At 38.5% G+C, this 21,985-nt stretch overlaps 1 protein-coding gene across 1 annotated transcript in view; it reads right to left on the bottom strand.

Annotated features, from left to right (window-relative positions):
- Positions 1-2,421: 2,421 nt before the first annotated feature.
- The window catches only part of Prrg4 (proline rich and Gla domain 4), a 49,833-nt gene continuing 30,269 nt past the window's right edge, over positions 2,422-21,985 (bottom strand). The window contains exons 2-6 of the mRNA XM_004852081.4: positions 18,062-18,174; positions 11,123-11,286; positions 9,345-9,393; positions 6,746-6,878; positions 2,422-3,102 (exon numbers count right to left, since the gene is read on the bottom strand). Coding sequence (XP_004852138.1) covers positions 2,877-3,102; positions 6,746-6,878; positions 9,345-9,393; positions 11,123-11,286; positions 18,062-18,164 — 675 coding nt within the window. The 5' untranslated portion in view covers positions 18,165-18,174 and the 3' untranslated portion in view covers positions 2,422-2,876. The remainder of the gene's footprint in view (positions 3,103-6,745; positions 6,879-9,344; positions 9,394-11,122; positions 11,287-18,061; positions 18,175-21,985) is intronic.

The raw sequence follows: 21,985 nt of genomic DNA, 5'->3' as shown, positions 1-21,985 counted from the left end.
ACAGGGTCTCAGTATATATTCCAAGCTGTCCTGGAATTCACTATGTTGCCCAAGCTAGCCTAAATTAGCAGTGATCTCTCTGCCTCAGCCTCCTGAATGATACGAGCAAAGGCATGTACCACCATGCCTGGCTTTCAGAGGATACATTATTAACAGATAAAAACTTTGACACAGAGTTTTCCAAAGAGGATATTTCTATGTAGAATTATCTTATCTATTAAAAGTACAACCTTATAAATGTGTACTTGTCTCTTTCAAGTCCAGTTCTCTTTTTATACTCATATTCCATTCGTTTCCTAATTGTAATAGAGCAGAAAACTGTTCTAATTATATAGAGAACTGTGTGTGAAAATAGCTTTGATGATTAACAGTAATCAATTGCCTGAAGAATAAGCACAAGCAAAATAGACCAATCAGACCAAACCACAAATCCACCATCAAACATATGACAGGAATAGAAAAAGGTGAATGAGACAGAACTATATCTCAAAATAGTGAGATATTTTCCTTTCAATCATTACAAGCATCTGTCAGCAACGGTTCTATCACATATTTCCTTTTTATATTTAAAGTATCACAGTCTCAACACTGATGCTGTATAAATACCAATGACTTCACAATGCCAAAGATGAATTCTAGATTCATTCAAATTATAGCATCTGTCTTGCACTAAGTGATGGCAGACAACAGACTAGGCCAGTCGGGGCAGGGTGCGGCTGTCACAGGTTCCGAAGCTAGTTTTGCAGTTAGACTTCTGGGAGTCAATAGAAGTAAATGAGTTCACGGAATATTTCAAGTTATGATTCAGTAAAAGATACACATATATCTTTGATTTCTATTTACCCATGTATTTCTCATATATGTGTAAGACTACATATGCATATACATATTATATATATATATATATATATATATATATATAATATATATATGTACGAGAAGTCCTTGTAGATTTTCATCATGGATTCAGAATTAAGTAACAAGATCCCAGGGTTATAATTAAAGGCAGTCTAATTTTGTAGGTATGAGATGGGACTAGTGTGTTCATTCTAAACCCAGCTCTAATTAATTTGTTAGATTTCAATTATGCCTTAGTCTGAGTAAAGTCAACTTTGTAAACTTTTAAGGATGGTTCAAATGAGTGAAAAGTGCATACTTATAAGAGAACAAATGTTTATGCCAAGTCAAGAGATGACTAATAGCAAATTTTATAAGTAATGTGGGTAGCTTTTAAAAAAGTCACTTTTCCTAATTAAACCTACATGTTGTTAGATGATTTAGTATGACAAGCTGCCAGAGACTCTGAGAATCTAAAAGGATAAAGTCTTTGCATTATCTAATGATTAAGGCTTTACTTTGATCTGCCTTAATGAAGAGCATACTGCCTAAAAAGAGAGACCCGTAGCCAAATATGTTGGCATATGCCTGTAATCCCAGCACTCTGGGAGGCTGAGGCAGGAGGGTCAAACGTTTGAGCTTAGCCTGGGTAACTCAGCAACTTGGTGAGACCCTGTCTCAAAATATTAAAAAAGGGCTGGGGATGTAGCTTAGTGTAAAGGCCCTAGGTTCAATCCTCAGTACAGTAAGGAAAAAAGAAAGAGAGAGAGAGAGACTTATATACTCACACATGCACTATAATATGATGTATACTCTCTAAACATTTAATTAGTAGGAATTATCAAATGCATGTGGGTTTAAATTACACCTCTGTAAAACTTATAAAACAAAATAACATTTTCTTTTTTTTTTGGTACCAGGGATCGAATTTGGGACCTTGTGCTTGCGAGGCAGGCACCAGAACCAGTGAGCTAAATCCCCGGCCCCAAAATAACATTTTCTAAATGATCTTAAATAACAGGAAAAATGCAGTACCTGGAAAAATCATAAAGAACAGACTTTCCTATTCTAGTTTTTAGGAGTACATTATTTTTTATCTCCTTAAATGTACATATCATAGATACATATAGATATAAGTAGATGTAGGCATAGGTACAGATAATTTAGTAATGTCAGCACATGTACTCATCAGTAACAGGTAACTTTCTTTATCAGTTCTAATAACTGGTAGGTGAGGGGCGTATTTATTGATAATATAATCTTTGCAAATCCTTGCCAGTGCAACCCATTAGCATCTGAAAAAATAACTTGGTAGTAAATAGTATTTTTTAGAAAAAGAAAACTACTGACCATGCTTGTTATAATGAAACAGGACTGACAACAAGAGTTAAGGGCTAAAAAAAAAAAAAAAAAGTTAAGAACTAAACCCTGCAAAATATAGTAAATGTTACACAATAATTCAAAATATTAAACCAAAGGGCACAGATTTATATTGAAATATCAAATTCTCTGAAGTGTTTCCAATCCTGTCCAACTTAATAAAAAATAGGTCCAATATCAATTTGGGGTATTGTGGACGATTAGAAATTCTTGGGGCCAGGGACTTAGCTCAGTGGTTCCACCACCTGCCTCACAAGCAGAAGGTCCCGAGTTTGATCCCGGGTACAAAAAAAAAAGAAAGAAATTCTTACTTTTTAAATATTCAACACAAAAACCCTACAGTCTTTGTCTGTACAAAGGATACAAATAGTTCCCTGGCTCTCATGATCTATAACAAAGATTTCTCAACCTTACATTACCAAAAAAGTGCTGTCTTCTTTACTGTATGGATACAGAGTCAAAATCTCTTATCAAGGTATAATGATCAAGTTTGAGTCCAAGATGTAAATGGAACGAACTATGATAACATTCACATGCTTATTCTTCCTTTATTCCTTGCAGTTTGTCATGAAGAGCTGAATAGTCTGTCTTTTTTTGGTTCTGAGAGAATAAACCATGTGAATAACATGAATTTCTTATATTGAGATGGCAGGGTGGGCTTAGTGAGGTGGGACTGACATAGACTTTTTAAATACCCTAAATCCTTTTGCCAGCCCAGGATAAGGTGGTGGCGGTGAAACACTACGTTTTCTGTTCAGCTCCATTGCCTGTTCATAGGAAGGTAATCCCGTGTCCTCTAGAGATAGTGGCAATGGAGACATGATAGCGTCCTCAGGTCTTCTGACATTGATGGAAGAGCTGCCATTTCTTTCATAGGTGACTGAACTAAACACAGAAACAGTATTTAGGTCTAAGAAAGGCAATATATTGGATTGAAAATCCAGCTATTTATGAACTCAATTCATTAATAAAGAAAACAGCTTTATTTTACCCACATACTCTGAAAAAGTCTTGGTATTGTAGAAAGGACAACAACATTGAAGTCAGACATGGGTTTGAAATTTGACTCATTTCATGATTAATGTCATTACCTGACTCAGTTTCCTCCTCTCCAAAATGGGGATAATAGTAGCTACCTCAACAGAGCTGTCTTGGGTGGACTGTGATACTTTATTAAGACTTCATGCAATGTCTGCCACACTGCACAATAAGGACTCAAGATATGTGAATTCCCTTTTCTCCAGCTCCTGAATTAAAACTTTCTCGAGTGTTATGTGAAACCAAATGCAGGCTTTGTTGAAGGTGGCCTAACTCCAAGCCAAGAAAGCAGGTGCCACGAAGATAATCACAATGGCTAATGTCTGTCCCTGTTCTCTGTCCTCTCTGGCAGTCCTGCCACCTGGTGGATCCTTCCCAAACAGTACTTTCATTATGTCACTCCTCTTCTCAAATTCTAAATGCAGCCTACCTTCCACTGAGTCAGTTCTAACTCCTGAGCCTCCTTTTTGAAGCCTCCCTTTTTTTTTTTTTTGGTACCAGGGGTCGAACTGAGGACCTTGCGCTTTCAAGGCAGGCGGCAGAACCACTAAGCTAAATCCCCAGCCCAGCCTCCCTTATTCTGGCCTTGCTTTAGTTTTTATAGCTCTCTGCTCTTGCCCAGGCAGTTTCTTTACCTTCCTGTCTATGTGCAGTGAATTCTCCAGCCCTTTTCTGTGCTTTCACTGGTGTTGTTCTTCGTGGAATATTATCTTTTCCCTTTCCAGTGATCTAAGTTCAACAACAACAATTAAAAAAAAAATACATGGCTTAGTTTAGGGCTGTGGATGTAGCTCAGTGATAGAGTGCTTGCTTAGCATGTGTGAGGTACTGGGTTTAATCTCTAGTACTGGAAAAAAAAGGCAAGGTTGGGCAAAGTAGGGCTATGCACTAACTATATACACAGCTTTACACTGGACTAACATTAACTGGACTTACGTTTAAAACGAGTTGCTCAGAGTTCTAAATTTTATAATAACATATATAAAAGATAGTGGCCGGGGAAGTAGCTCAGTGGTTCCGGTGCCTGCCTCGCAAACGCAAGGTCCCGAGTTCGATCCCCAGTACCAAAAAAAAAAAAAGAAAAAAAAATATATACACACACACACATATATATAAGATAGTGCTCAGTGGTAAGAGTCCTGCACAAGCCTTGGGTTCATTTCCTAGCAACACACACACACACACACACACACACACACACACACACACAGAGCTAGTTCAAAGCCCCACCAGTTTCATAAAATCTTGACAGCAATGGAAGTTTGAAATGCCATCTTTGGTTTTTTTCTTTGCATTTTGAATTAAAAACTATAATTATTTAACCCTAGCATATGGTAGGCAAGTACTTTAGCACTGTGCTACACTCCCAACCCAAAATTATAATTTAAACACCAGTAAATGGATATGTTTAGAGTGAAGTTGGCTGTCTATAAAGTATCTATGGATAAATTGACCTCCTACAGATATGGCTAATGAGATAATTAAAATTCATAATTTTGATCAACCTCTAGTCAATGGTTGTAATATTCTTCCCATTTGAATTTACAGTCTCAAAATGCCATAAACTTTTCCAAACTACATCAGCCAATTTGCCCCTTAAAAACTGCTGGGTCACATGTAATTCTATACTTAATTTTCTGAAGAATTGTCAAACTGTTTTCCATACCAGGTATTCCAGTCTACATTCCCACCAGCAAAATATGTATGAGGTTCTAATTTTTCCATATCATCAATATTTGATATTTATAAAAAATATCACACTACTCCAGGAGGTATAAAGTGGTATCTTCCTGTGGCTCTGATTTGACTTGTATTTCCCCAATGACTAACACAATTGAGCATCTTTTCTGTTATCTGTTGGCCTTTTGTATCTCTTTGTAGAAATGAAAATTCAAATCCTTTATCTTTTCTAAATCCAGGTCGTCTTTTTGTTATTCTTTTTTGAGTTACCTTTAAAATCCATGCCATTTTATTCTGTCACATCCAAATTTCATTTTCTTCCTCCTAGTTTTCATGTACATTCCCTCAGCTCAGATGCATAAGTTCACTTCATATTCTTCCAACACCCTCTAGTTCTTGGTATCAGGCATGAAGGTCTACACCTTCTTTTTCCTCAAAAACAAGTCCACACTCGTGGCCTCATATCTGAAGCCTCACATTGGCATCCTTAGTGGTTTCCCTCTGTCTTCCAGCCTTTCTCTGCCCTGGTACACACTGCCTAAGTAAAGTCCAATGTGCTCTCCACAGAGGCTGGCGCCATGTCTGTTCTAGTCACCACCATGCTCCTAGCACCTGGCATATCCACACTTCCTTAGAAATGTTTCCTGAAGGCCAGTTTTCCTCTTAATCTTCTCCTTAAGAACCCACTGTCACCATACCTAGCAGCTCAAGTGTAAACTCCTTGTGGCTGACACTCCAATTATCCCACAGTTTCCTCAATCATTCACTACTCTTCATCAAAGCTTAGATCTTTGCTCAAAACTCTTTTGCTTATCATTTCCTGCATAAGTCTTGGTAGGACAAGATGAGCATTCCTAATGCAAAAATCTAAAATCTAAGCTGCTCCAAAGCTGGAAACTTTGAGCACTGAGATGATGTGCTGAGTGAAAAATTCCACTGATCTCAAGTGAAGAGACGTAATCAAGACACAGATGGGCTAAAATAGTGTGTAAAATTACCTTGAGGTCCCAAGTTTGACCCCCGGTACCAAAAAAAGAAAGAAATCCTTACTTTTTAAATATTCAACACAAAAAACCTACAGTCTTTGTCTGTACAAAGGATACAAATAGTTCAGTTATTTTGTTTCTCTCTGAGTAGTAACATAGATCAGTTAAGTCTGATTTAGACTGATTATGAGACTTTTTGTTTGGTGGAAATACTGGTAATGTAGGGACACTGATGTCTGTCTCTTGCTTAGAAGAAACTGTTAAAAAATGAAGCTGACACCTGTATTCCTCTGAAGGACCTTAGAAATAGCATCATTCAGTTGTCAATATGTGTGTTAAGTTAAGCCACAGACAACCATCAGACTACAGGGGCCAGAGAAGACATAACAACCAAATGTAATGCGGTAGATTGACTAGGTCTTAGATCAGAATAAGGACACTAATGGAAAATCTGGTCAAACTGAAATAAAGTCTGGAGTCTAGTTAATGGGAATGTACCAGTGTTGGTTTCTTAGTTTTGACAAATCTGCTATGGAAATGTCAGGCAGTATCGATGGGGGAGACTGGTTAAAGGAAATATGAGAACTCTCTGTAATACCTCTGAAACCTTCCTGTATATCTAAAATTATTCTAAAATAAAAAGTTCACTTAAAAATAAGCATCTGAGGGCTGGGGATTTAGCTCAGTGGTTCTGCTGCCTGCCTCACAAGCGCAAGGTCCTGAGTTTGATCCCCAGTACCCCCCCAAAAAAGGCATTTGATTTATTTAAAAATAACAATATAGAATGTCCAATGATGAATTAAATATTTTTACTTGGTACTTACCCTGAATATGGTTGTCTCTCACGCCTTGTTATGCACACATAGTAAAAACACAGTCCAAAAATAACCAAAAGTGCTCCACCAGCAATTATTCCAATCAGAATGTGAATAACATCAATTTTCTCTCTGCTGCCATCTTAAGAGAAATCATTTAAATAAGGTAACTATAATAACTAAAAAGCATCATTTATCATTTCAACAAATTTAACACATTATTACGCATCTAATCATTGATACTTTTTTTTTTTTTGGTACTGGGGATCGAACTCAGGTCCTTGGGCTTGTGAAGTAGGCAGCGGAACCACTGAGCTAAATCCCCAGCCCTATATTGATACTTATGTTGTTGTTATGGCAGTACTGGGATTGAACCTGCGACCTTTGCACTGAGCTACCTTCCCAGGCTTTTAAAAAAAATGTCTATTTTTGGGCTGGGGATGTAGCTCAGTGGTGGTGCACCTGTCTGGCAAGTGCAAGGTCCTGAGTTCGATCCCTGATACCAGGGGGGAAAAAAAGCTTATTAAAAAAAATGTCTATTTTGGGACAGGATCTTGCTAAATCACTGCTTTGCCCAGGCATGTGATCCTCCTTTCAGAGTGCTGGGATTATAGGTGTGTCCAACCACACCTCACTTACACTGATTTCTGTAAAAAGTTTTTGTGCTAGAAAATCTACATGAAAGAAATATAAATGATACTTTAAAAGCCCAAATTACAACTATTCATTTTGTTTGTTTGCTTGTTTTTGAGACAAGGTCTTGTTATGTAGTTCAGGCTTGCCTTCAACTCTCTATGAAGCCCACGCTGGCTTCAAACTCATGGAGATCCTCCTGCCTCAGGCTCCCAAGGCATGTGCCACCATACCTGGCTATTAACTTTTAAATTTACTTTAAATATGTTGTGTTAAAGAGGTACTATCAAATTAAATGAGATAAACATATTCTTGCTTCACTAGACACATTTTGGTATTAACTACTAAGGAATATTTAGTAGCCAGGCATGGTGGCACATGCCTGCAAGTGGTGCAGCATTCTGGGAGGTGACAGATAGTACTGAAAGTTTGAACTTAGCCTAGGCAATGCAGTGACTTAGTGAGACATTGTCTTGAAGTAAAAAATTAAAAGAGGGCTCAGTGTAGTGGGGCATGCCTGTAATCCCAGCACTTGGGAGGCTGAGGCAGGATGAACACTGCTAGTTTGAGGGCACCCTGAGCTACATAGTGAGTTAGCTACATAGTTAAGTCCAGCCTTAACTACAATAGCGAGACCCTGTCTCCAACCCCCCCAAAAAGGGCTGGGAACATAGCTCTGTGCAAAGGCCCCAGATTCAATCCCCAGTACAGCAGGACAAACAAAAAACTATTACTGTACAATAGAGGCTTCTAGGCTCCTGTAAGGGGACCTTACCTAAAAGTATAAAAGTTATGGTGAAAAAAATGGACTAAAATGCAGCTAGATAGGTAAGGGGAAAGAGGGATAAGAAAGCTTGGTTAACAAGTATGAAATCACAGTTATATAGGAAGAATAATTTCTTTTTCTTTTTTCTTTTGAGACAGGTTCTCATTATATAGTTCAAGCTGTTCTTATACTCACTGTGTAGGATTACAGGCATGCAGCACCACACCTGGCTAGGAGAAATAATTTCTAGTGTACTACAGCAGAGCAGGGTGATTATAGTTAATAATTTTTTTACATATTTCAAAATAGCTAGAGGAGACAATTTTTTTGGTGGTACAGACTGAACTCTGGGGAGCACTGAGCTAAAACCCCCACCCTTTTTAGTTTTGATTTTGACAGAGGGTCTCACTAAATTGCCCATGCTGGCACTGAACTTCCTATCTCCTGGCTCAGCCTCCCAAGTAGCGAGTATTACAGGTGTGTGCCTCTGTGCCTGGCTAGAAGAGAATTTTGAGTGTTCTTACTATAAAGAAATGACAAATGTTTGAGGTGATTGATATGCTAGCTACTCTGATTATTAGACATTGTAAACATGTAATAAAATATGACATTGTATCCCATAAATATGTGCAATTTCTAGGTGTTAATTTAAAATAAAAAAATTTTAAATGCACCTAGGGGTGACATATATAGACAAGATTAAGGCTTTCCCTTCTCTAAAAGTTACATAATTCTATCAACAGTCTTTTTCCCATTTTTCTTTTGGTGGTGGGGATTGAACCCGGGGCCTTGCACATGCCAAGCACCCATTTTACCATTGAGTTATACCTCCAACTCTATCCAACAGTCTTAAGTTACCTAGCATATGTATTCCATTCACTTGTAATAATAAAAAAGAGGGAAAAGTTTAAAGAGCTTATTACTTGAAACTAAGAGTCCTACTTTCACCCTGTGCAAGTCTTGACTTAGCTGAGATATTAACAACAGCTTTAAGCCTATTATCTCATTTCTCTAATATCTCACCAAACTTGATTTTCAATGCGTAAGTAGATGAACTAACCTTCTCTGTCTGAGATAGCTTAGTGTATAGCTGAGAAATCTTTGGACTTACGAGGTATGTTGAACAATAGCCAAACTCAAACAATAAAACTAAAACGTATTACAACAGAGAATGAAGAAAACATTAAATCTGATCAGTTCTTGCCTTACCTGATTTTGTGGTTGGTCCTTTAACTGAGTATTCCTTCCAAAATTCCATCTATGAAAAAGGTGAAATTTCCAAGTTAAGTAATTTGTTATTATTTCATCTATTCCCCCTGACCTAGACTAGGGGAAGTAAAATCTTGGCATGAGCCACAGATAAGATGCTAATTCATTCAGACTAGAGGGTGTGGTTCACTCCAAAGCACTACTATCCACCCCTGCCTGCTGCTGTCTGTTGAACTGGTCAAGGGATTACTGCTGGCCCCACAGCTCTACATCTATGCCCTGCTCTTCTCCCTTTAACTGCCTAGGAGCCCCACTAAGGCATCAGGAAACCAATACATTCGAGAGTTTGCACAAGTGCCAAAGGTGGACAGTGAGGCTGTGGTCCCACTACCAGGTTTGAAAAGAAGTTTGAATTTTCTTTGCTAGGGGGCCCATGGTTTGCTATGAGATTTTATTGAAACATATTTACTGCCTTGGAAAGACATCACCGGACAGTTTAAATTCAATGATGCTTCAAAGAATAGAAGCGGATTTTGAGGAACTGTGATAAAATTAGAAAATAGGTTGTGAAAAACAATAAAATCCTGACTGGCACAACTGCAAAGTATATTCTTTAATTTTTCCTCCTTATCTTTCTTCCTCCCTCCCTCTTTTCCTTCTTCCCTCCCTTCTTTCCTTCCTTCCTTATTTCCCTCCTTTGTTCATTCTTTGACACAGGGTCTTGCTATGTAATCTAGGCTGGCCTCAAACTCTCCACCCTCCCGCCTCAGTCTCCAGAGTGCTAGGATTATAGGCATGTACCATGCCCAGCTGTTTCTCCACTTTAGTATATGTGGCAAATACTTGGAGGAAATAGGAAGCCGGTCACAATTATGGAAGAACAAAGAACTATGTTCCATTACTACCTGCATTTGAAGGATTCCAGAGGAGGTCCTTATCGAACAAAAAGTAAAACAGGATGCTTTAAAAAGGGGTAAAGGAGCTGGAGCTATTTCATTTACAAAGGTAAAGAATTTGGATCACTTAATACTCCTCAATAATAGGCACAGTGTTATCTGTTTTGTATGCCATCAAGATTAACGAACAGGATTTAATTATTTTGAGACATGGTCTAATGCCCTAAATTGTCCAAGCTGGGCTCAAACTTGGACTCCTCCTATTTCATCCTTCCAGAGTGGTGAGATTATAGGTATTTACCATCACAATCAGGTAGGGGAGGGCAGTGTTACATATTTTGTATCCTTAATGCTAGCAGAGCATCTCGCACATAGTAAGTTGTCAATAAATACTTGAAATAGAAACATTAGTAATTGAAAAAAGGTATATTACTGATAGAAGAAATTACTCAGATTTGTAAATAATTGAGGCTTGAGTCAGAGCACTAATTCAAATAACACCCCCCACTATACACACTTTGGGTGCTAGGGATTGACCCAGGGCCTTGCACATGATAGGCAACTGCCCTACCACTGAGAACATTCTTAGTCCTAGGTAATATCTTGAAGTTTAATTCACTCTGCTCTGAAATTGTTTTTGACTGCAATAAACATTAAACACAAAATCACAGCATGGCTCATAATTCACTAATTATGGTAAGCCCAGCTAATTAAGGATAAATCTAAGTCTAAATAGGTAAATTAGCATTTTAAGGCAGTAGAAAGAGATAATAGTATATAGCCTTGATTTTGTTTAAAGCATAAAATCTATGAGTGAAAGTGTCACTTTCTTAAGTATAATTTAATAAGTTTCTAGCTGATTAACATAATCAAGCAAATTACCGTTTTATCTTCATCCAGGAAAATCTCTCTGGCTTCCTCATAATTACAAAACTCTTCATAGCACTCTCTTTCTAGGTTGCTGGGCAGGAAAAGCTCCAAATCAAACCTATTGTATAGGAGGCGGCGATGTATGAAAAAGTTTGCTTCTTCCTTTGATGCAAAGACTAATAAAGAAATAAAAAAATTCAAACACTGATAAACATAAAGCATAAAATTCCTGTTTTAATTGTAGAACAAGTGAATAGCTCTCTTGATATGGTTAAGTTGTACCAGACTTTCCTGTATGACTTAATTATTTATTTGTTTTTAAATCTAGTTGACTCAAAGGCAAGGACCAGTTTATGATCATGATTAGTTACCTCATCTGTAAAATACAGCAATGGGACTGGATTATCTGTTGAGTCTCTTTTAGCTCCCAAATTAAACAAAACAAAAACCAAATGCTGAGTTTTATATGTATTCCATTGTTAATCCTATAACTTTGAAGGATTAATTTTATAAAGGAAAAGAAAAATCTGCTATTTTCCATTTATAAGAGAAGGTAAGTGTAAAATGAAATTTATTTTTATGTTTAATTTATGACTTTAGAATCTAAGAATTCTGCAAATTGGAGCAATTTTTGTTATCATGCTAAAAACATGATTCCTGTAAGTACATGCAACCTACAAAAATATAAATTATTAAAGAACCAATGGTTTATTTGTAAACAGGGAGGGGTGGGGGGGGTTGAAGGGAGGGCAAGGGAATGGGGAAAAAAATAAGAACCAAGATACATCATGTAAATGTATAAATTCCCAATGATGAATGTCATCATATTGTACACCTAAAATGTACCCATAAACTTAATGAATAATAATAAAAAAGAACCAGTGGTGTAAAGAAGAATTCATTTAGACGTCATAAAGTATCTGGCACTAAGAGTAAATGGGAAGTTTGACAACTGTAAGTAGTCTTTGTGATTTAAGTCTTTGCATCTTCCAAATTTAAATACTGTGAGATCTTCCTGTTCAATAACAATCCAGATAATTACATCAGCAGCCATCTGGATTTTGATGGTGTACCATTTCATGTTTCTTGGGAAATAAAGTCTTAGTGGCCTGGTAATGATTTTAAATTGATTTTATAAAGTTGAAAATAAACTTTTTTTAGGGGCCAATTCTTCCTGACTGCGTGAGTGATTTGATTAAAGTCCTTAGGATCTGCAACTTTGATAAGGAACTGAGTAGATAACAGGGAAGAAAACACAAATATGTTTTACAGTACTTGAGATAAAGTCCAGAGAAAAGGACACAGTAATGTGAATTCCTTTTTATAATAGTAAATACATGCACATATATGTGTATGTCTGAGTTATTTCTGTCTACTATTAATGCATCTATGTGCAAGTAAATATATAGTATTTACTACTTGCCAAGCTGTGTTTTCTTTTTACAATTCCATGTTTGCAACACATAATGATTACTTTCATTGTGGGTATTTGGTACATGTACATAGCACATCTTTTTACAACTCCTTTCCCTCTGCTCCTCCTCCTCCCATCCTGCATCTCTTTGTCCCCTTCCCATCTGCAAAAGCTCTACCTCCCTGTTTCCTTTTTCTATCTTTTATTTTGCTCTTTAATTTACTTATACTTTGTGTTTCTCATATAAGAGAAACCATACAATATTTAAGTTTTGTATGACTTTAAAATCTGACCCAAGGAAATAGCATCAATAGCTGGGCCTGGTGGTATACACCTATAACTGTGAGGCTCAAGACAGAGGAGTGAAAGCTCTAGGGCAGCTTGAGCAACTTAGCAAGACATTGCCTCGGATAAAAATAAAAGGCTGAAGATATAGCTCAGTAGTAGAGTGCTTGTCTAGAATGTTCAAGTTTGATCCCTATTACTGGAAGAAAATCCCACCACGGCAGTATTTTCAAAACCTACAAATCTTAAAGTCATTCTGGTGTCTCACAAACAAAGTTTAGTGATTTTGCTAAGATCATACACTGAGATGAATTCAGAAACCTTCTGACAACTATATCAAAGTGAATAAAAGAATTTAAAAGTAATGACTCTTCTCACTGCTAACCATTACCAAAAGAAGAATATATTAAGGTGAAAAATTAAGACAATTCCTTGGAAAGCATGATTTGGAAACTAATACTGATTTGTGAGTGATCTTGGGTTGGCTATTTATTCTTAGACCCTTGAGAGCAGTCACATCTTGTTCAAGATATTTTCTCCTACAAATTAATTATCTTTTTAAACAGGTCTAAATCTTCCAGAGCTGTTCCACCAAATATAGTAGTCACTGGACATATATAGTTACCAAGCCCTTTGAAGGGTGGCCAGTCTGAATTGAGATGTACTGAAAATATGAAATACCCACAGGATTTCAAAGACTTAGTATGAAGGGGACAAAAGAGTGTGCTACATCTCAATAAAGTTTTATGCTGCTATACTTTGAAATAATGATATTTTGAATATTTGGTTAAATTAGGGCCGGGGATTTAGCTCAGTGGTGCTGCCGCCTGCCTTGCAACCACAAGGTCCTGAGTTGGATCCCCAGTACCAAAAAATTTTTTTTGGTTAAATACACTATTAAATTAAGTTCATCTATTTCTTTTTAAAACGTGTCTATTAGGAAAAGTTAAATCATTTTTGCGGCTCACATTATATTTCTTTTGCCTAGCACTATTCAAGAGTGTTAGTTTCTATGCTATTAATAACATATGGGCTATTTTGGAACCAGGGGAGCAGCTAGGATGCTGATAGTTATTTTATATTAGAAAGTAGAAGACAGGCCAGAATACTTCGGTTCTTTCCCCTCATTTGGCTTTCTGTACATTTTATGCTGCCCCCAAGTGGAGGAAGAGTGAAAATTTTTCCAAGCCTCCACCACCCTTCATTGGAGTCTCCCACAATGGCTTTCCAAGTGCTATCCTTGTTGCTCTGTGATCTGTTATTAACACAACAGCCAGAGGGATCTTTTTAAAAGCCTAGTCAGATTTTGTTCTTATTTCGTGTGTGTGTGTGTGTGTGTGTGTGTTACTAGGGATCGAACTCTCAGGGCTCTCACACTGAGCTACATCCCTACCCCATTTTTATTTTTATTTTTAAATTTTAAGACAAGGTGTCACTAACTTGCCTGGGCTAGGCTCAAATTTGAGATTCTCCTGTTTCAGCCTTCCAGAGGGCTGGGATTACAAATGTGTAATGCCATGCTTGGCTCATTCTTTATTTGAGACAGGGTCTTGCTAAACTGCCCAGGCTGACCTTGAACTTGTGGCCCATCTGCCTTAGCCACCACAGGTGGCTGTTTTTAAAACCTCCCTACTATGAATCCCATCTTCCACAAAATAAAAACTAAACCTCTTACAATGGCCTATGAGCCTTATACAATTTGGTCCCCAAACCCTTACTCCTCTGACCTCATCTCCTACCTGTTATATATTCTGTTGAAACTATGCCAGGTTGGCTTTCAACACAGTTGGTTCTTGACTGCCTTTGTATTTGCTCTTTCCTTTGAATAGAATTTTCTTTCAGTTTGCTGTCACACCTCCTTCAGGATTTTGTTTAATGTTCCCTTGAACTCTCATTTCTATCCACCCACCTCAGACACCCCCAGTCCTTTTCTTCATAACATCAGCACTACCTGGAGATCTATATACCTCAATTGTCTGTTACCACTGTTTTCCACAGCCTGGCCATGAAGATGTGCTGAAAACATTACTGAATGAAAAAACTCAACTTTCCTAATGTGGGAAGACATTCTTGGCCATAAACTCAACCAGCAGAAGCAATTCACATGTATAATCTGGTGTTACTCAACTTGGCATAGGTTTAAAGTTATCATAAAGCAAGTGAGCCATAGGTACTGCATAAACTCTAATTTCAGAATGGAGAATAAGAAATCCACCTTTGTGTTGCTACTTTTCAGATCTTTATTTTTATTGACTAAAAGAGCATTGCCAAATTTTTTTTCATGTTAAAGCAAGTATCTGACTTATAACTCTTCCTTCCGGGAACTCAATAAAGTTGATTTTTATTTTCTTTGTGAGACAAGATTTTGCTACATAGCTCACTTGCAATTCTCCTGCCTCAGCCCCCCGAGTGCTGGGATTATTGGTGTGTGCCTCCACAGCTGGCCTCATACTAAGGCTAATTTTAACTTGAAGGGAAAAATAAAAAAGAGAACCATAAACATTTTAATTTTTCTTTAAATGACATTTATGCCAATATCATACATGATATTTATGATTAATCACAGTATTGTGATTGATACTATATTAAACAATCCCACCAGGAGATGCTGTTTGCTGCTTTCCTGAGTGTCAAAGCCCTAATTCTGTTAGTGGCTAACCTTAGACTTAACTTTCAGGACCAGGTCAAGTTTTTATCTGTATCCTTTATGATCTCAAGAGAAATACTGTCCTTTGTCTTTTAGAATCTAAGTAACCTTGATTTTGTTTCTAACTGGAAGGAAGCAAATTTTGCTGCTCCTGGAAAGCCCTTGGTTCCCAGTGAGAGATTCTATTTTCCTCTTGATCACAGCTGGAGGATGCATTGACCTTTGCATCTACTTCCTTAAAATTCTCTTCTCTTCGTTTTTCTTGCCTTAGACTATCCTAAGAGGGTGTCTGTGCATTCCACTGTTACAAATCCACCAACCTAAATTTTCCATTTTCTTCCTCTCTTCTATCTCCTCACGTTTTCTAAATAAGTTTCTTTTTAAGTCATTTCAACTCTACCCTAAGACTTTATGAGAATTTGGTTGAAAGTCTACCCCTTTTTAAGTTACAGTTGTATTTCCTAACCCACAGCCCCATTTTCTACAGATTCAGTTACCTGAGGTCAACTACAGTCTGAAAATATTAAATGGAAAATTTCAGCTACAAACCAGTCAGAAGTTTTAAATTGTATGTAATTCTGAGTAGCACGATGAAATCTTCTGCCTCTTGCTCAGTTCTGCCCAGAAGGTCAATCACCTTTTTCCAGAGTATCCATACAGTATACACTATGAGCTCATTAGTAACTTAGTAGCAATCTTGGTTATCAGATCAACTTCACGGTACTCAGTGCTTACATATAGGGTTCATTCAGTACTATCTGAAGTTTTCAGAGTCCACTGGCAGTTTTGGAATAAGTCCTCTGCAGATAAGGGGGAACTACTGTGCTTCCCATATCTCCATTTATTATGTCCTACTTGCAAATGGAAAGCACTGGCAGTGGAGTGTCATACAACTAACTCTCTTAGGCCAGGGTTATGCTACTCACTCTTCTCCATTCTAGAGGCTCTCTGTTTCTACTTCTGATACAGAATTTAACGATCTCTTCCACCAGATAGAGGTCCTCCGGGACAGGGATAACACTCTTCATTTGTACATCTCTAGCACCTAGCATAGGTCCCGGAACACAGTATATGTTCATAATGTAGTTACCAATGAAACAAATTGGCTTGCAAATGTGTCAGATCTCTCATCTTCATATCCTGCAGATATCTGTAGCCCTCTATACTCAAGTATGATTTCTACATTTCTTCCATAGTGTATTATGTTCTTGAGAGTAATTTTTATGCCTGTGTCATGTGAATGAATGAATACACTCATATTCTGGGTAAGTCACATAGGGTCGTATTAACTATGGACCATCCGCCTTACATATATGGCTTATATGTTTGGTGTGACTTGGGAGATCCAACTGCCTAGAATTCTAGCATTGGAATTTGCTTCCTTTAACTTAAGGTATTTTCCTAAGACACACACATGCACACACACGCACACGCACATGCACACGCACACGCACACACACACACACACACACGCACTCAATAAGCTGTACTGGCCAGGGATTTAGCTCAGCAGTTTAGCTGCCTGCTGCACAAGCGCAAGGACCTGAGTTTGATCCCTGGTACCAAAAAAAAAAAAAAAAGCTGTGTTAATCTTTTTTGTTTGTTTTGTTTTGTTTTTTGGTACCGGGCATCAAACTCGGGTCCTTGCACTTGTGAGGCAGGCAGCAGAACCACTGAGCTAAATCCCCAGCCCAGCTGTATTAACCTTTAATAAATCAGTGAGAAGTATTAGTGTAACAGATCTTTCTCAAATAAAAATGAGCTGACAGCAGGATCAGATGAGAAGAGATAAAGGACAAGCATGTGTGGTACTGGGGCGAGGGAAGACAATGAAAAGGCAGAAGAATGCTGAGAACCAAGGGCAATTTTCCTTTTTCTTTCTTTTTTCTTACTTTTCTAGGTAAGGCTTTTAAGATATAGGCAAAGAACCAATCTGTTTACGATCTGGAGCATAAAAGGCATGAACTTCTAGGTAAGTAAGTCCCAAACCATTTCTCAACCATCTGCCTTTATCTAGACAACCAGACTTCTCAAAGTCAAAAAGGGCTTGAGAGATCATCTGCCTTTATCCCCATCACTTTACAGATGAAGGCATTCCAACCCTAAGGGATTAAGATTTTGCCCAGGATCTCACAAGAAGTCCATACTTGGGACTCAGAGTGTCAGGGTGCAGCTCAGGGGTAGGTTGCGTGCCTAGCATCCCCAAAGGCCTGGGTTCCAACCCTAGCAGCTCAAGAAACAAGTCCAGGCTAGATCAGGACGCCCTGTCCATCCTCCCAGAAACAAAAAGCAATTGTGCTCCTCCTAATTACCCCATAGCTTCATTTAGAAAAAGTCATTCATTTTCAGAAATCGAAAGCTTTCCATTCGGTTGGCCACAAACCAGATCTTAAACATATATTTTATCAAAGGAGACTCACAGAGATAATTTCGTATGCATTGTAAAGAACATAAAAGCCCCCAAATTACCAAATAAGCCACAAACTAAACTAAACGCTATTTTGGGGCGTCTGTGGTTCATGGCGGCATATAATTCCCGCTTGAGATCTCTACTAGGCAGCTCGGGTTTCCAGGTGGGCTTTCCCCGAAGCACAGTTCAGCTTACCGTCTTCTGGCTCATGCCTGAAGTCCTTTAGATTTCTTGTGCGAGGAGGAAACGCTAAGGTAACTATGGACAGTTGGCTGAGTAGAATCAGAAGCGTCAACATAGTCTAGCAGCTGTCAAACAAAGTAAAACAAAAGGGAAAAAACACATCAAAAAAAGTCCCTAGCTCAAGAGTTTTGAGTTTCGGTGGGAACTGAGTCACCTGACCTGTTGTAACCAAAACCACCGCGCGAATGCGCCCCACGCACGGTTTCGGTCGCCAGGACCTGGCGCGAAGGAAAAGTGGCCCCCGAGAGCGCCTGGGGACGCTCGCTGCGCCCCCGCACCCCGACTCTGCCGCGTGCGGATCGGACACTTTCCGCTTTGTGTTGAGGTCCGATCCTGCCCGGGGTCCGCACCTGTATCTCCCGGCACAGGTTGCAACAGCTCCGGTACCCGAGCCCTATTGTTTGGACGCCCCAGAAGCCGCAGGCCCTCCGTCTCTGGCTCCCCCCCCTAAGTCTCGGAGACAATCCGGCCTCGCTCTCTCCAGCCCTGCGCGCCTTGCTGCCGCGCCCGGGGAGGCCGCCGCCAGCCGTGGGGAGGAGGACGCTGCTGCTTGGGGACCCCTAGTGGCGCTGCTCCTCCGGCGGGCCCGGCTCACCTGCGGCAGCCAGATCTCCGCCGGCGTCTCCCGGCTCCTGTCCAAGCCCTGGGTGAGCCCCGTCGCCGGTCACCAGCTATGGCTCCGCCTTGGTGACACGGATGAACGTTGTGGGGTTCGCTTCTAGAGCCTGCATTTCGTTAAGCCCAGCGCGAGCCGAGCGCCCGAGGTTTTTCTGTTTGAGTTGCATCGAGTTAGGGGTTACGTTAGGTCAACTATCCTCAAACAGTTGTCCAGAGTCGAGAATAAAATACACGTCAGAGAAGATACACTTTGTTAGTAATAGGAAATAAGATCTGACCTGAAAAATGAATCGATTTGATTAGTTCTCAAATGGTGGTTCACGAGGTCCAGTGTTTCCAAAATCCTTTCTTCGAGGGATCTCTGAGGTCGAAACTATTTCCAAGCCTAGTATGGGGATGCTCGCTTGTAGTCTCAGCTGGCTGAGGCAAGAGGATCTTCCCCAGTTTGAGCCTAGCTGGGGCTACATACTGAGTTCAAAGCCAGCCTGAACTAAGTACCGAGACCCTGTCTCAAAGAGAAAGAGAGAGACAGAGAGAGCAAGCGGTAGGGAGGGAAGGAAGGAAGGAGGGAGAGAGATGATATGATTTGACCTTTTCACTTTCGCATACAGTGGAAATTTCCAAAAGCTATTTGGCCTGTAATGACGTCATCACTCTGCTGACTAATAAAATACCTGAGAGCGTGTATGCTTGTGTTTTATAGTATTTCAATGGTGATAGGTTTAAAGTGTCAATATGTACATTTTATATAGAGATTTATAGAGATTAACAAAATCTGCTTGTTCTCTTGTTACTTCTGTACTTCTATTAGCTATCTTTGGTCATATCTACCAGGATAGTTATTCCGTCACTATTCTCAGAGAAATAATTATCTTAAAGTCTCGAACTTTTCATTGAGTTTATGTGAAAATAACCAAATAAAATAAGTACACATTGCCATCTTGATTTGGAATAAGATTTTAGAAATTTGTTTTAAAATGTTATATGGGGGCCAGGGATTTAGCTCAGTGGCACCGTGCCTGCCTTGCAAGTGCAAGGTCCTGAATTTGATCCTCGGTACAAAAATAAATAAATAAAATGTTATATGGAATGTATCATTAGATATAATTCATATAAGTAAAATGGTTCAAGAGTACAAAGGGGTCCCTGAGATTAGAGTCTGAGAGCTGCCACCACAAGTGATGAAAGTACCAAGTAATGTTCACATCTTTCCTTGCAGAAATAACATGCTTAACAATTCTTTAGAACATTAAGTTTTTTCTCCCTCTGGTTACAGTGGCCTGGCACTTGCTAAAGGCCAAAAGAAAACAAACAGACAAACAAGCAATCAACCAATCAACCAAACCAAATCAAACAAAACTCAAACCCATTCCCCATATCCACCCTATTTTAATTTTTGATTAATTCAATTTTCTCCAAATTCTTTTTTGCTCCCCACAAAGCCATTCTCTATTTTATTATTTAGAATCAGTATTATTGAATATTTTCTGCAGAAATTTTGTTTTTGTAGATTTCTTCTAGGAAGTGCTTTTTCTCTTCCCTTCTCCCCATCTCTTACTTTTTACTTTCCATTTGTCTGTCTTGTGCTCTAACCTGTTTTGATGATGGATTCTTCTCTGGCTCTTATTTAAGCAATTAGGATGAGATTATGAAGAGGCTAGAAATGATTCCTTGTAGTTGAACACAAAACAGGAGACACTGTCAATAAAACACAAATTCTTCTGAGTATTCATTTAGTTGATCTGAGGCATAAACCCCTGAGAATAGGCAGACAAGCATCACAGCCTCCATTCTAGAGAACTATCTGGCTGAGATCTATATCTAAGAATGTAGGCCTGTGAAATTCTCAAGGGCAAAAACTGACTCATTCATCTTTTCGGTTCTCCATTGTACTGAGCAGGGTGTTTTTTACATTGTTTACGCTCAATACATTTTCAGGAGGCAGAAGCAATTTATTCTCTGGTAGGAAAAGTGTTTCCTGCTAATTAGGGGGGAGGCAAAGGGTCAAACGCCTGATGCTATGAAATCAGCAGATGTGAATTTTAATGAAATTCCTTAGTAGAATGAGTCCACCCACATCTGGATATTTGGACCGGACTGATACAAGTGAGGCTTTGTGCTTACATCAATATCAGAGTTTACATATTGTGAGGGGAGGTGGATAGAAAAGTCAAAGTCTGTTTCTCAGTGGTGGATTCCATCCCTGCATGCTTCCCTGTAATACGAGTCCTAACAAGTGTTACAGCATTTGGCATGATGTATACAAACTTTAACCACTATGGAACTGCAAGATACTTTGAGGCTAGCTAGCAAAAAAGAAAAAAAAAAAAAAAGAGAGAGAAAAGTCAGTAACAGAACGTCCAAGGCTTCTGTTTTTTTCTGTTGTTTCCTTGCTGCATTCATTTCTTTATTTTGTACCAATTGCTTTTAAAAGTTACAATATTTTTGTGCTTTTTTCTCAAAACATTTTAAGCTTCCAATGCTGAACCAACACTGCCATCCCTATAACAAAACCACTTTCTACGTCCTGCCAGATCTGACTTCCAATAGTTGGTTTTGTTAAACAAATTTCTATCTATGTTCATACTTTTTATTCTATTATCTTTATCCAGTTTTAGGATTAGCACAATGTTGATTTCCTAAAATGAGGGGAGAAGTGTTCCTTCTTTTTTCTGCTTTAATTGTTTGATATAATTTATCAGTTAAAATGTTTATGAGCCTGCTGTTGTCATATAGGTAGGTTTTCAAGCTTGGAATATACTTTCCTTAATAGGTGCTATTCAAATTTTATATTTCCTCCAGAGTTAGTTTCATTAATTTGTCTTCCAAGGTACTTCTTAGAAGTTGTCAAATTTATTTCAAAAAAGATTTTTGTAATATGCTTTCTATATCCTTTTAAATTCTGTAAAATCTGTGGTAATGTCTCCTAGATCTTAATATTGTAATATAAAAAATGTATAACTGATATTGTGTAACAAGAAGAAAAGGTCTAAAAGAGCAGGGGAATTCGGAGGGGTAGGGGGAAGGGAAAAAGGGAAAGGAAAAAATATGGAAAGAGGAAAAAAAATGGAAACAAGGTCTTTGCAAATAGGGAAGGGTGGAGGGGGTGAAGGGAGGGCAAGGGAAGGGGAAAAAAGTAAGAACCAAGATACTCATGTAAAGGTACAAGATCCCAATGATGAATGTAACTGTATTTTATACCAAAAATGTACCAATAAACTTAATGGGAAAAAAACACATTTTAAGTGGTTTCACTAA

The sequence above is a fragment of the Heterocephalus glaber genome, unplaced genomic scaffold, assembly GCF_053883595.1.
Source record: "Heterocephalus glaber isolate CG9 unplaced genomic scaffold, H.glaber_assembly_v1.0 deba00000594, whole genome shotgun sequence".
Taxonomy (NCBI): domain Eukaryota; kingdom Metazoa; phylum Chordata; class Mammalia; order Rodentia; family Bathyergidae; genus Heterocephalus; species Heterocephalus glaber.
Note: the sequence above shows the minus strand (reverse complement) of the source record. Positions and strands in the feature narration are given on the sequence as shown.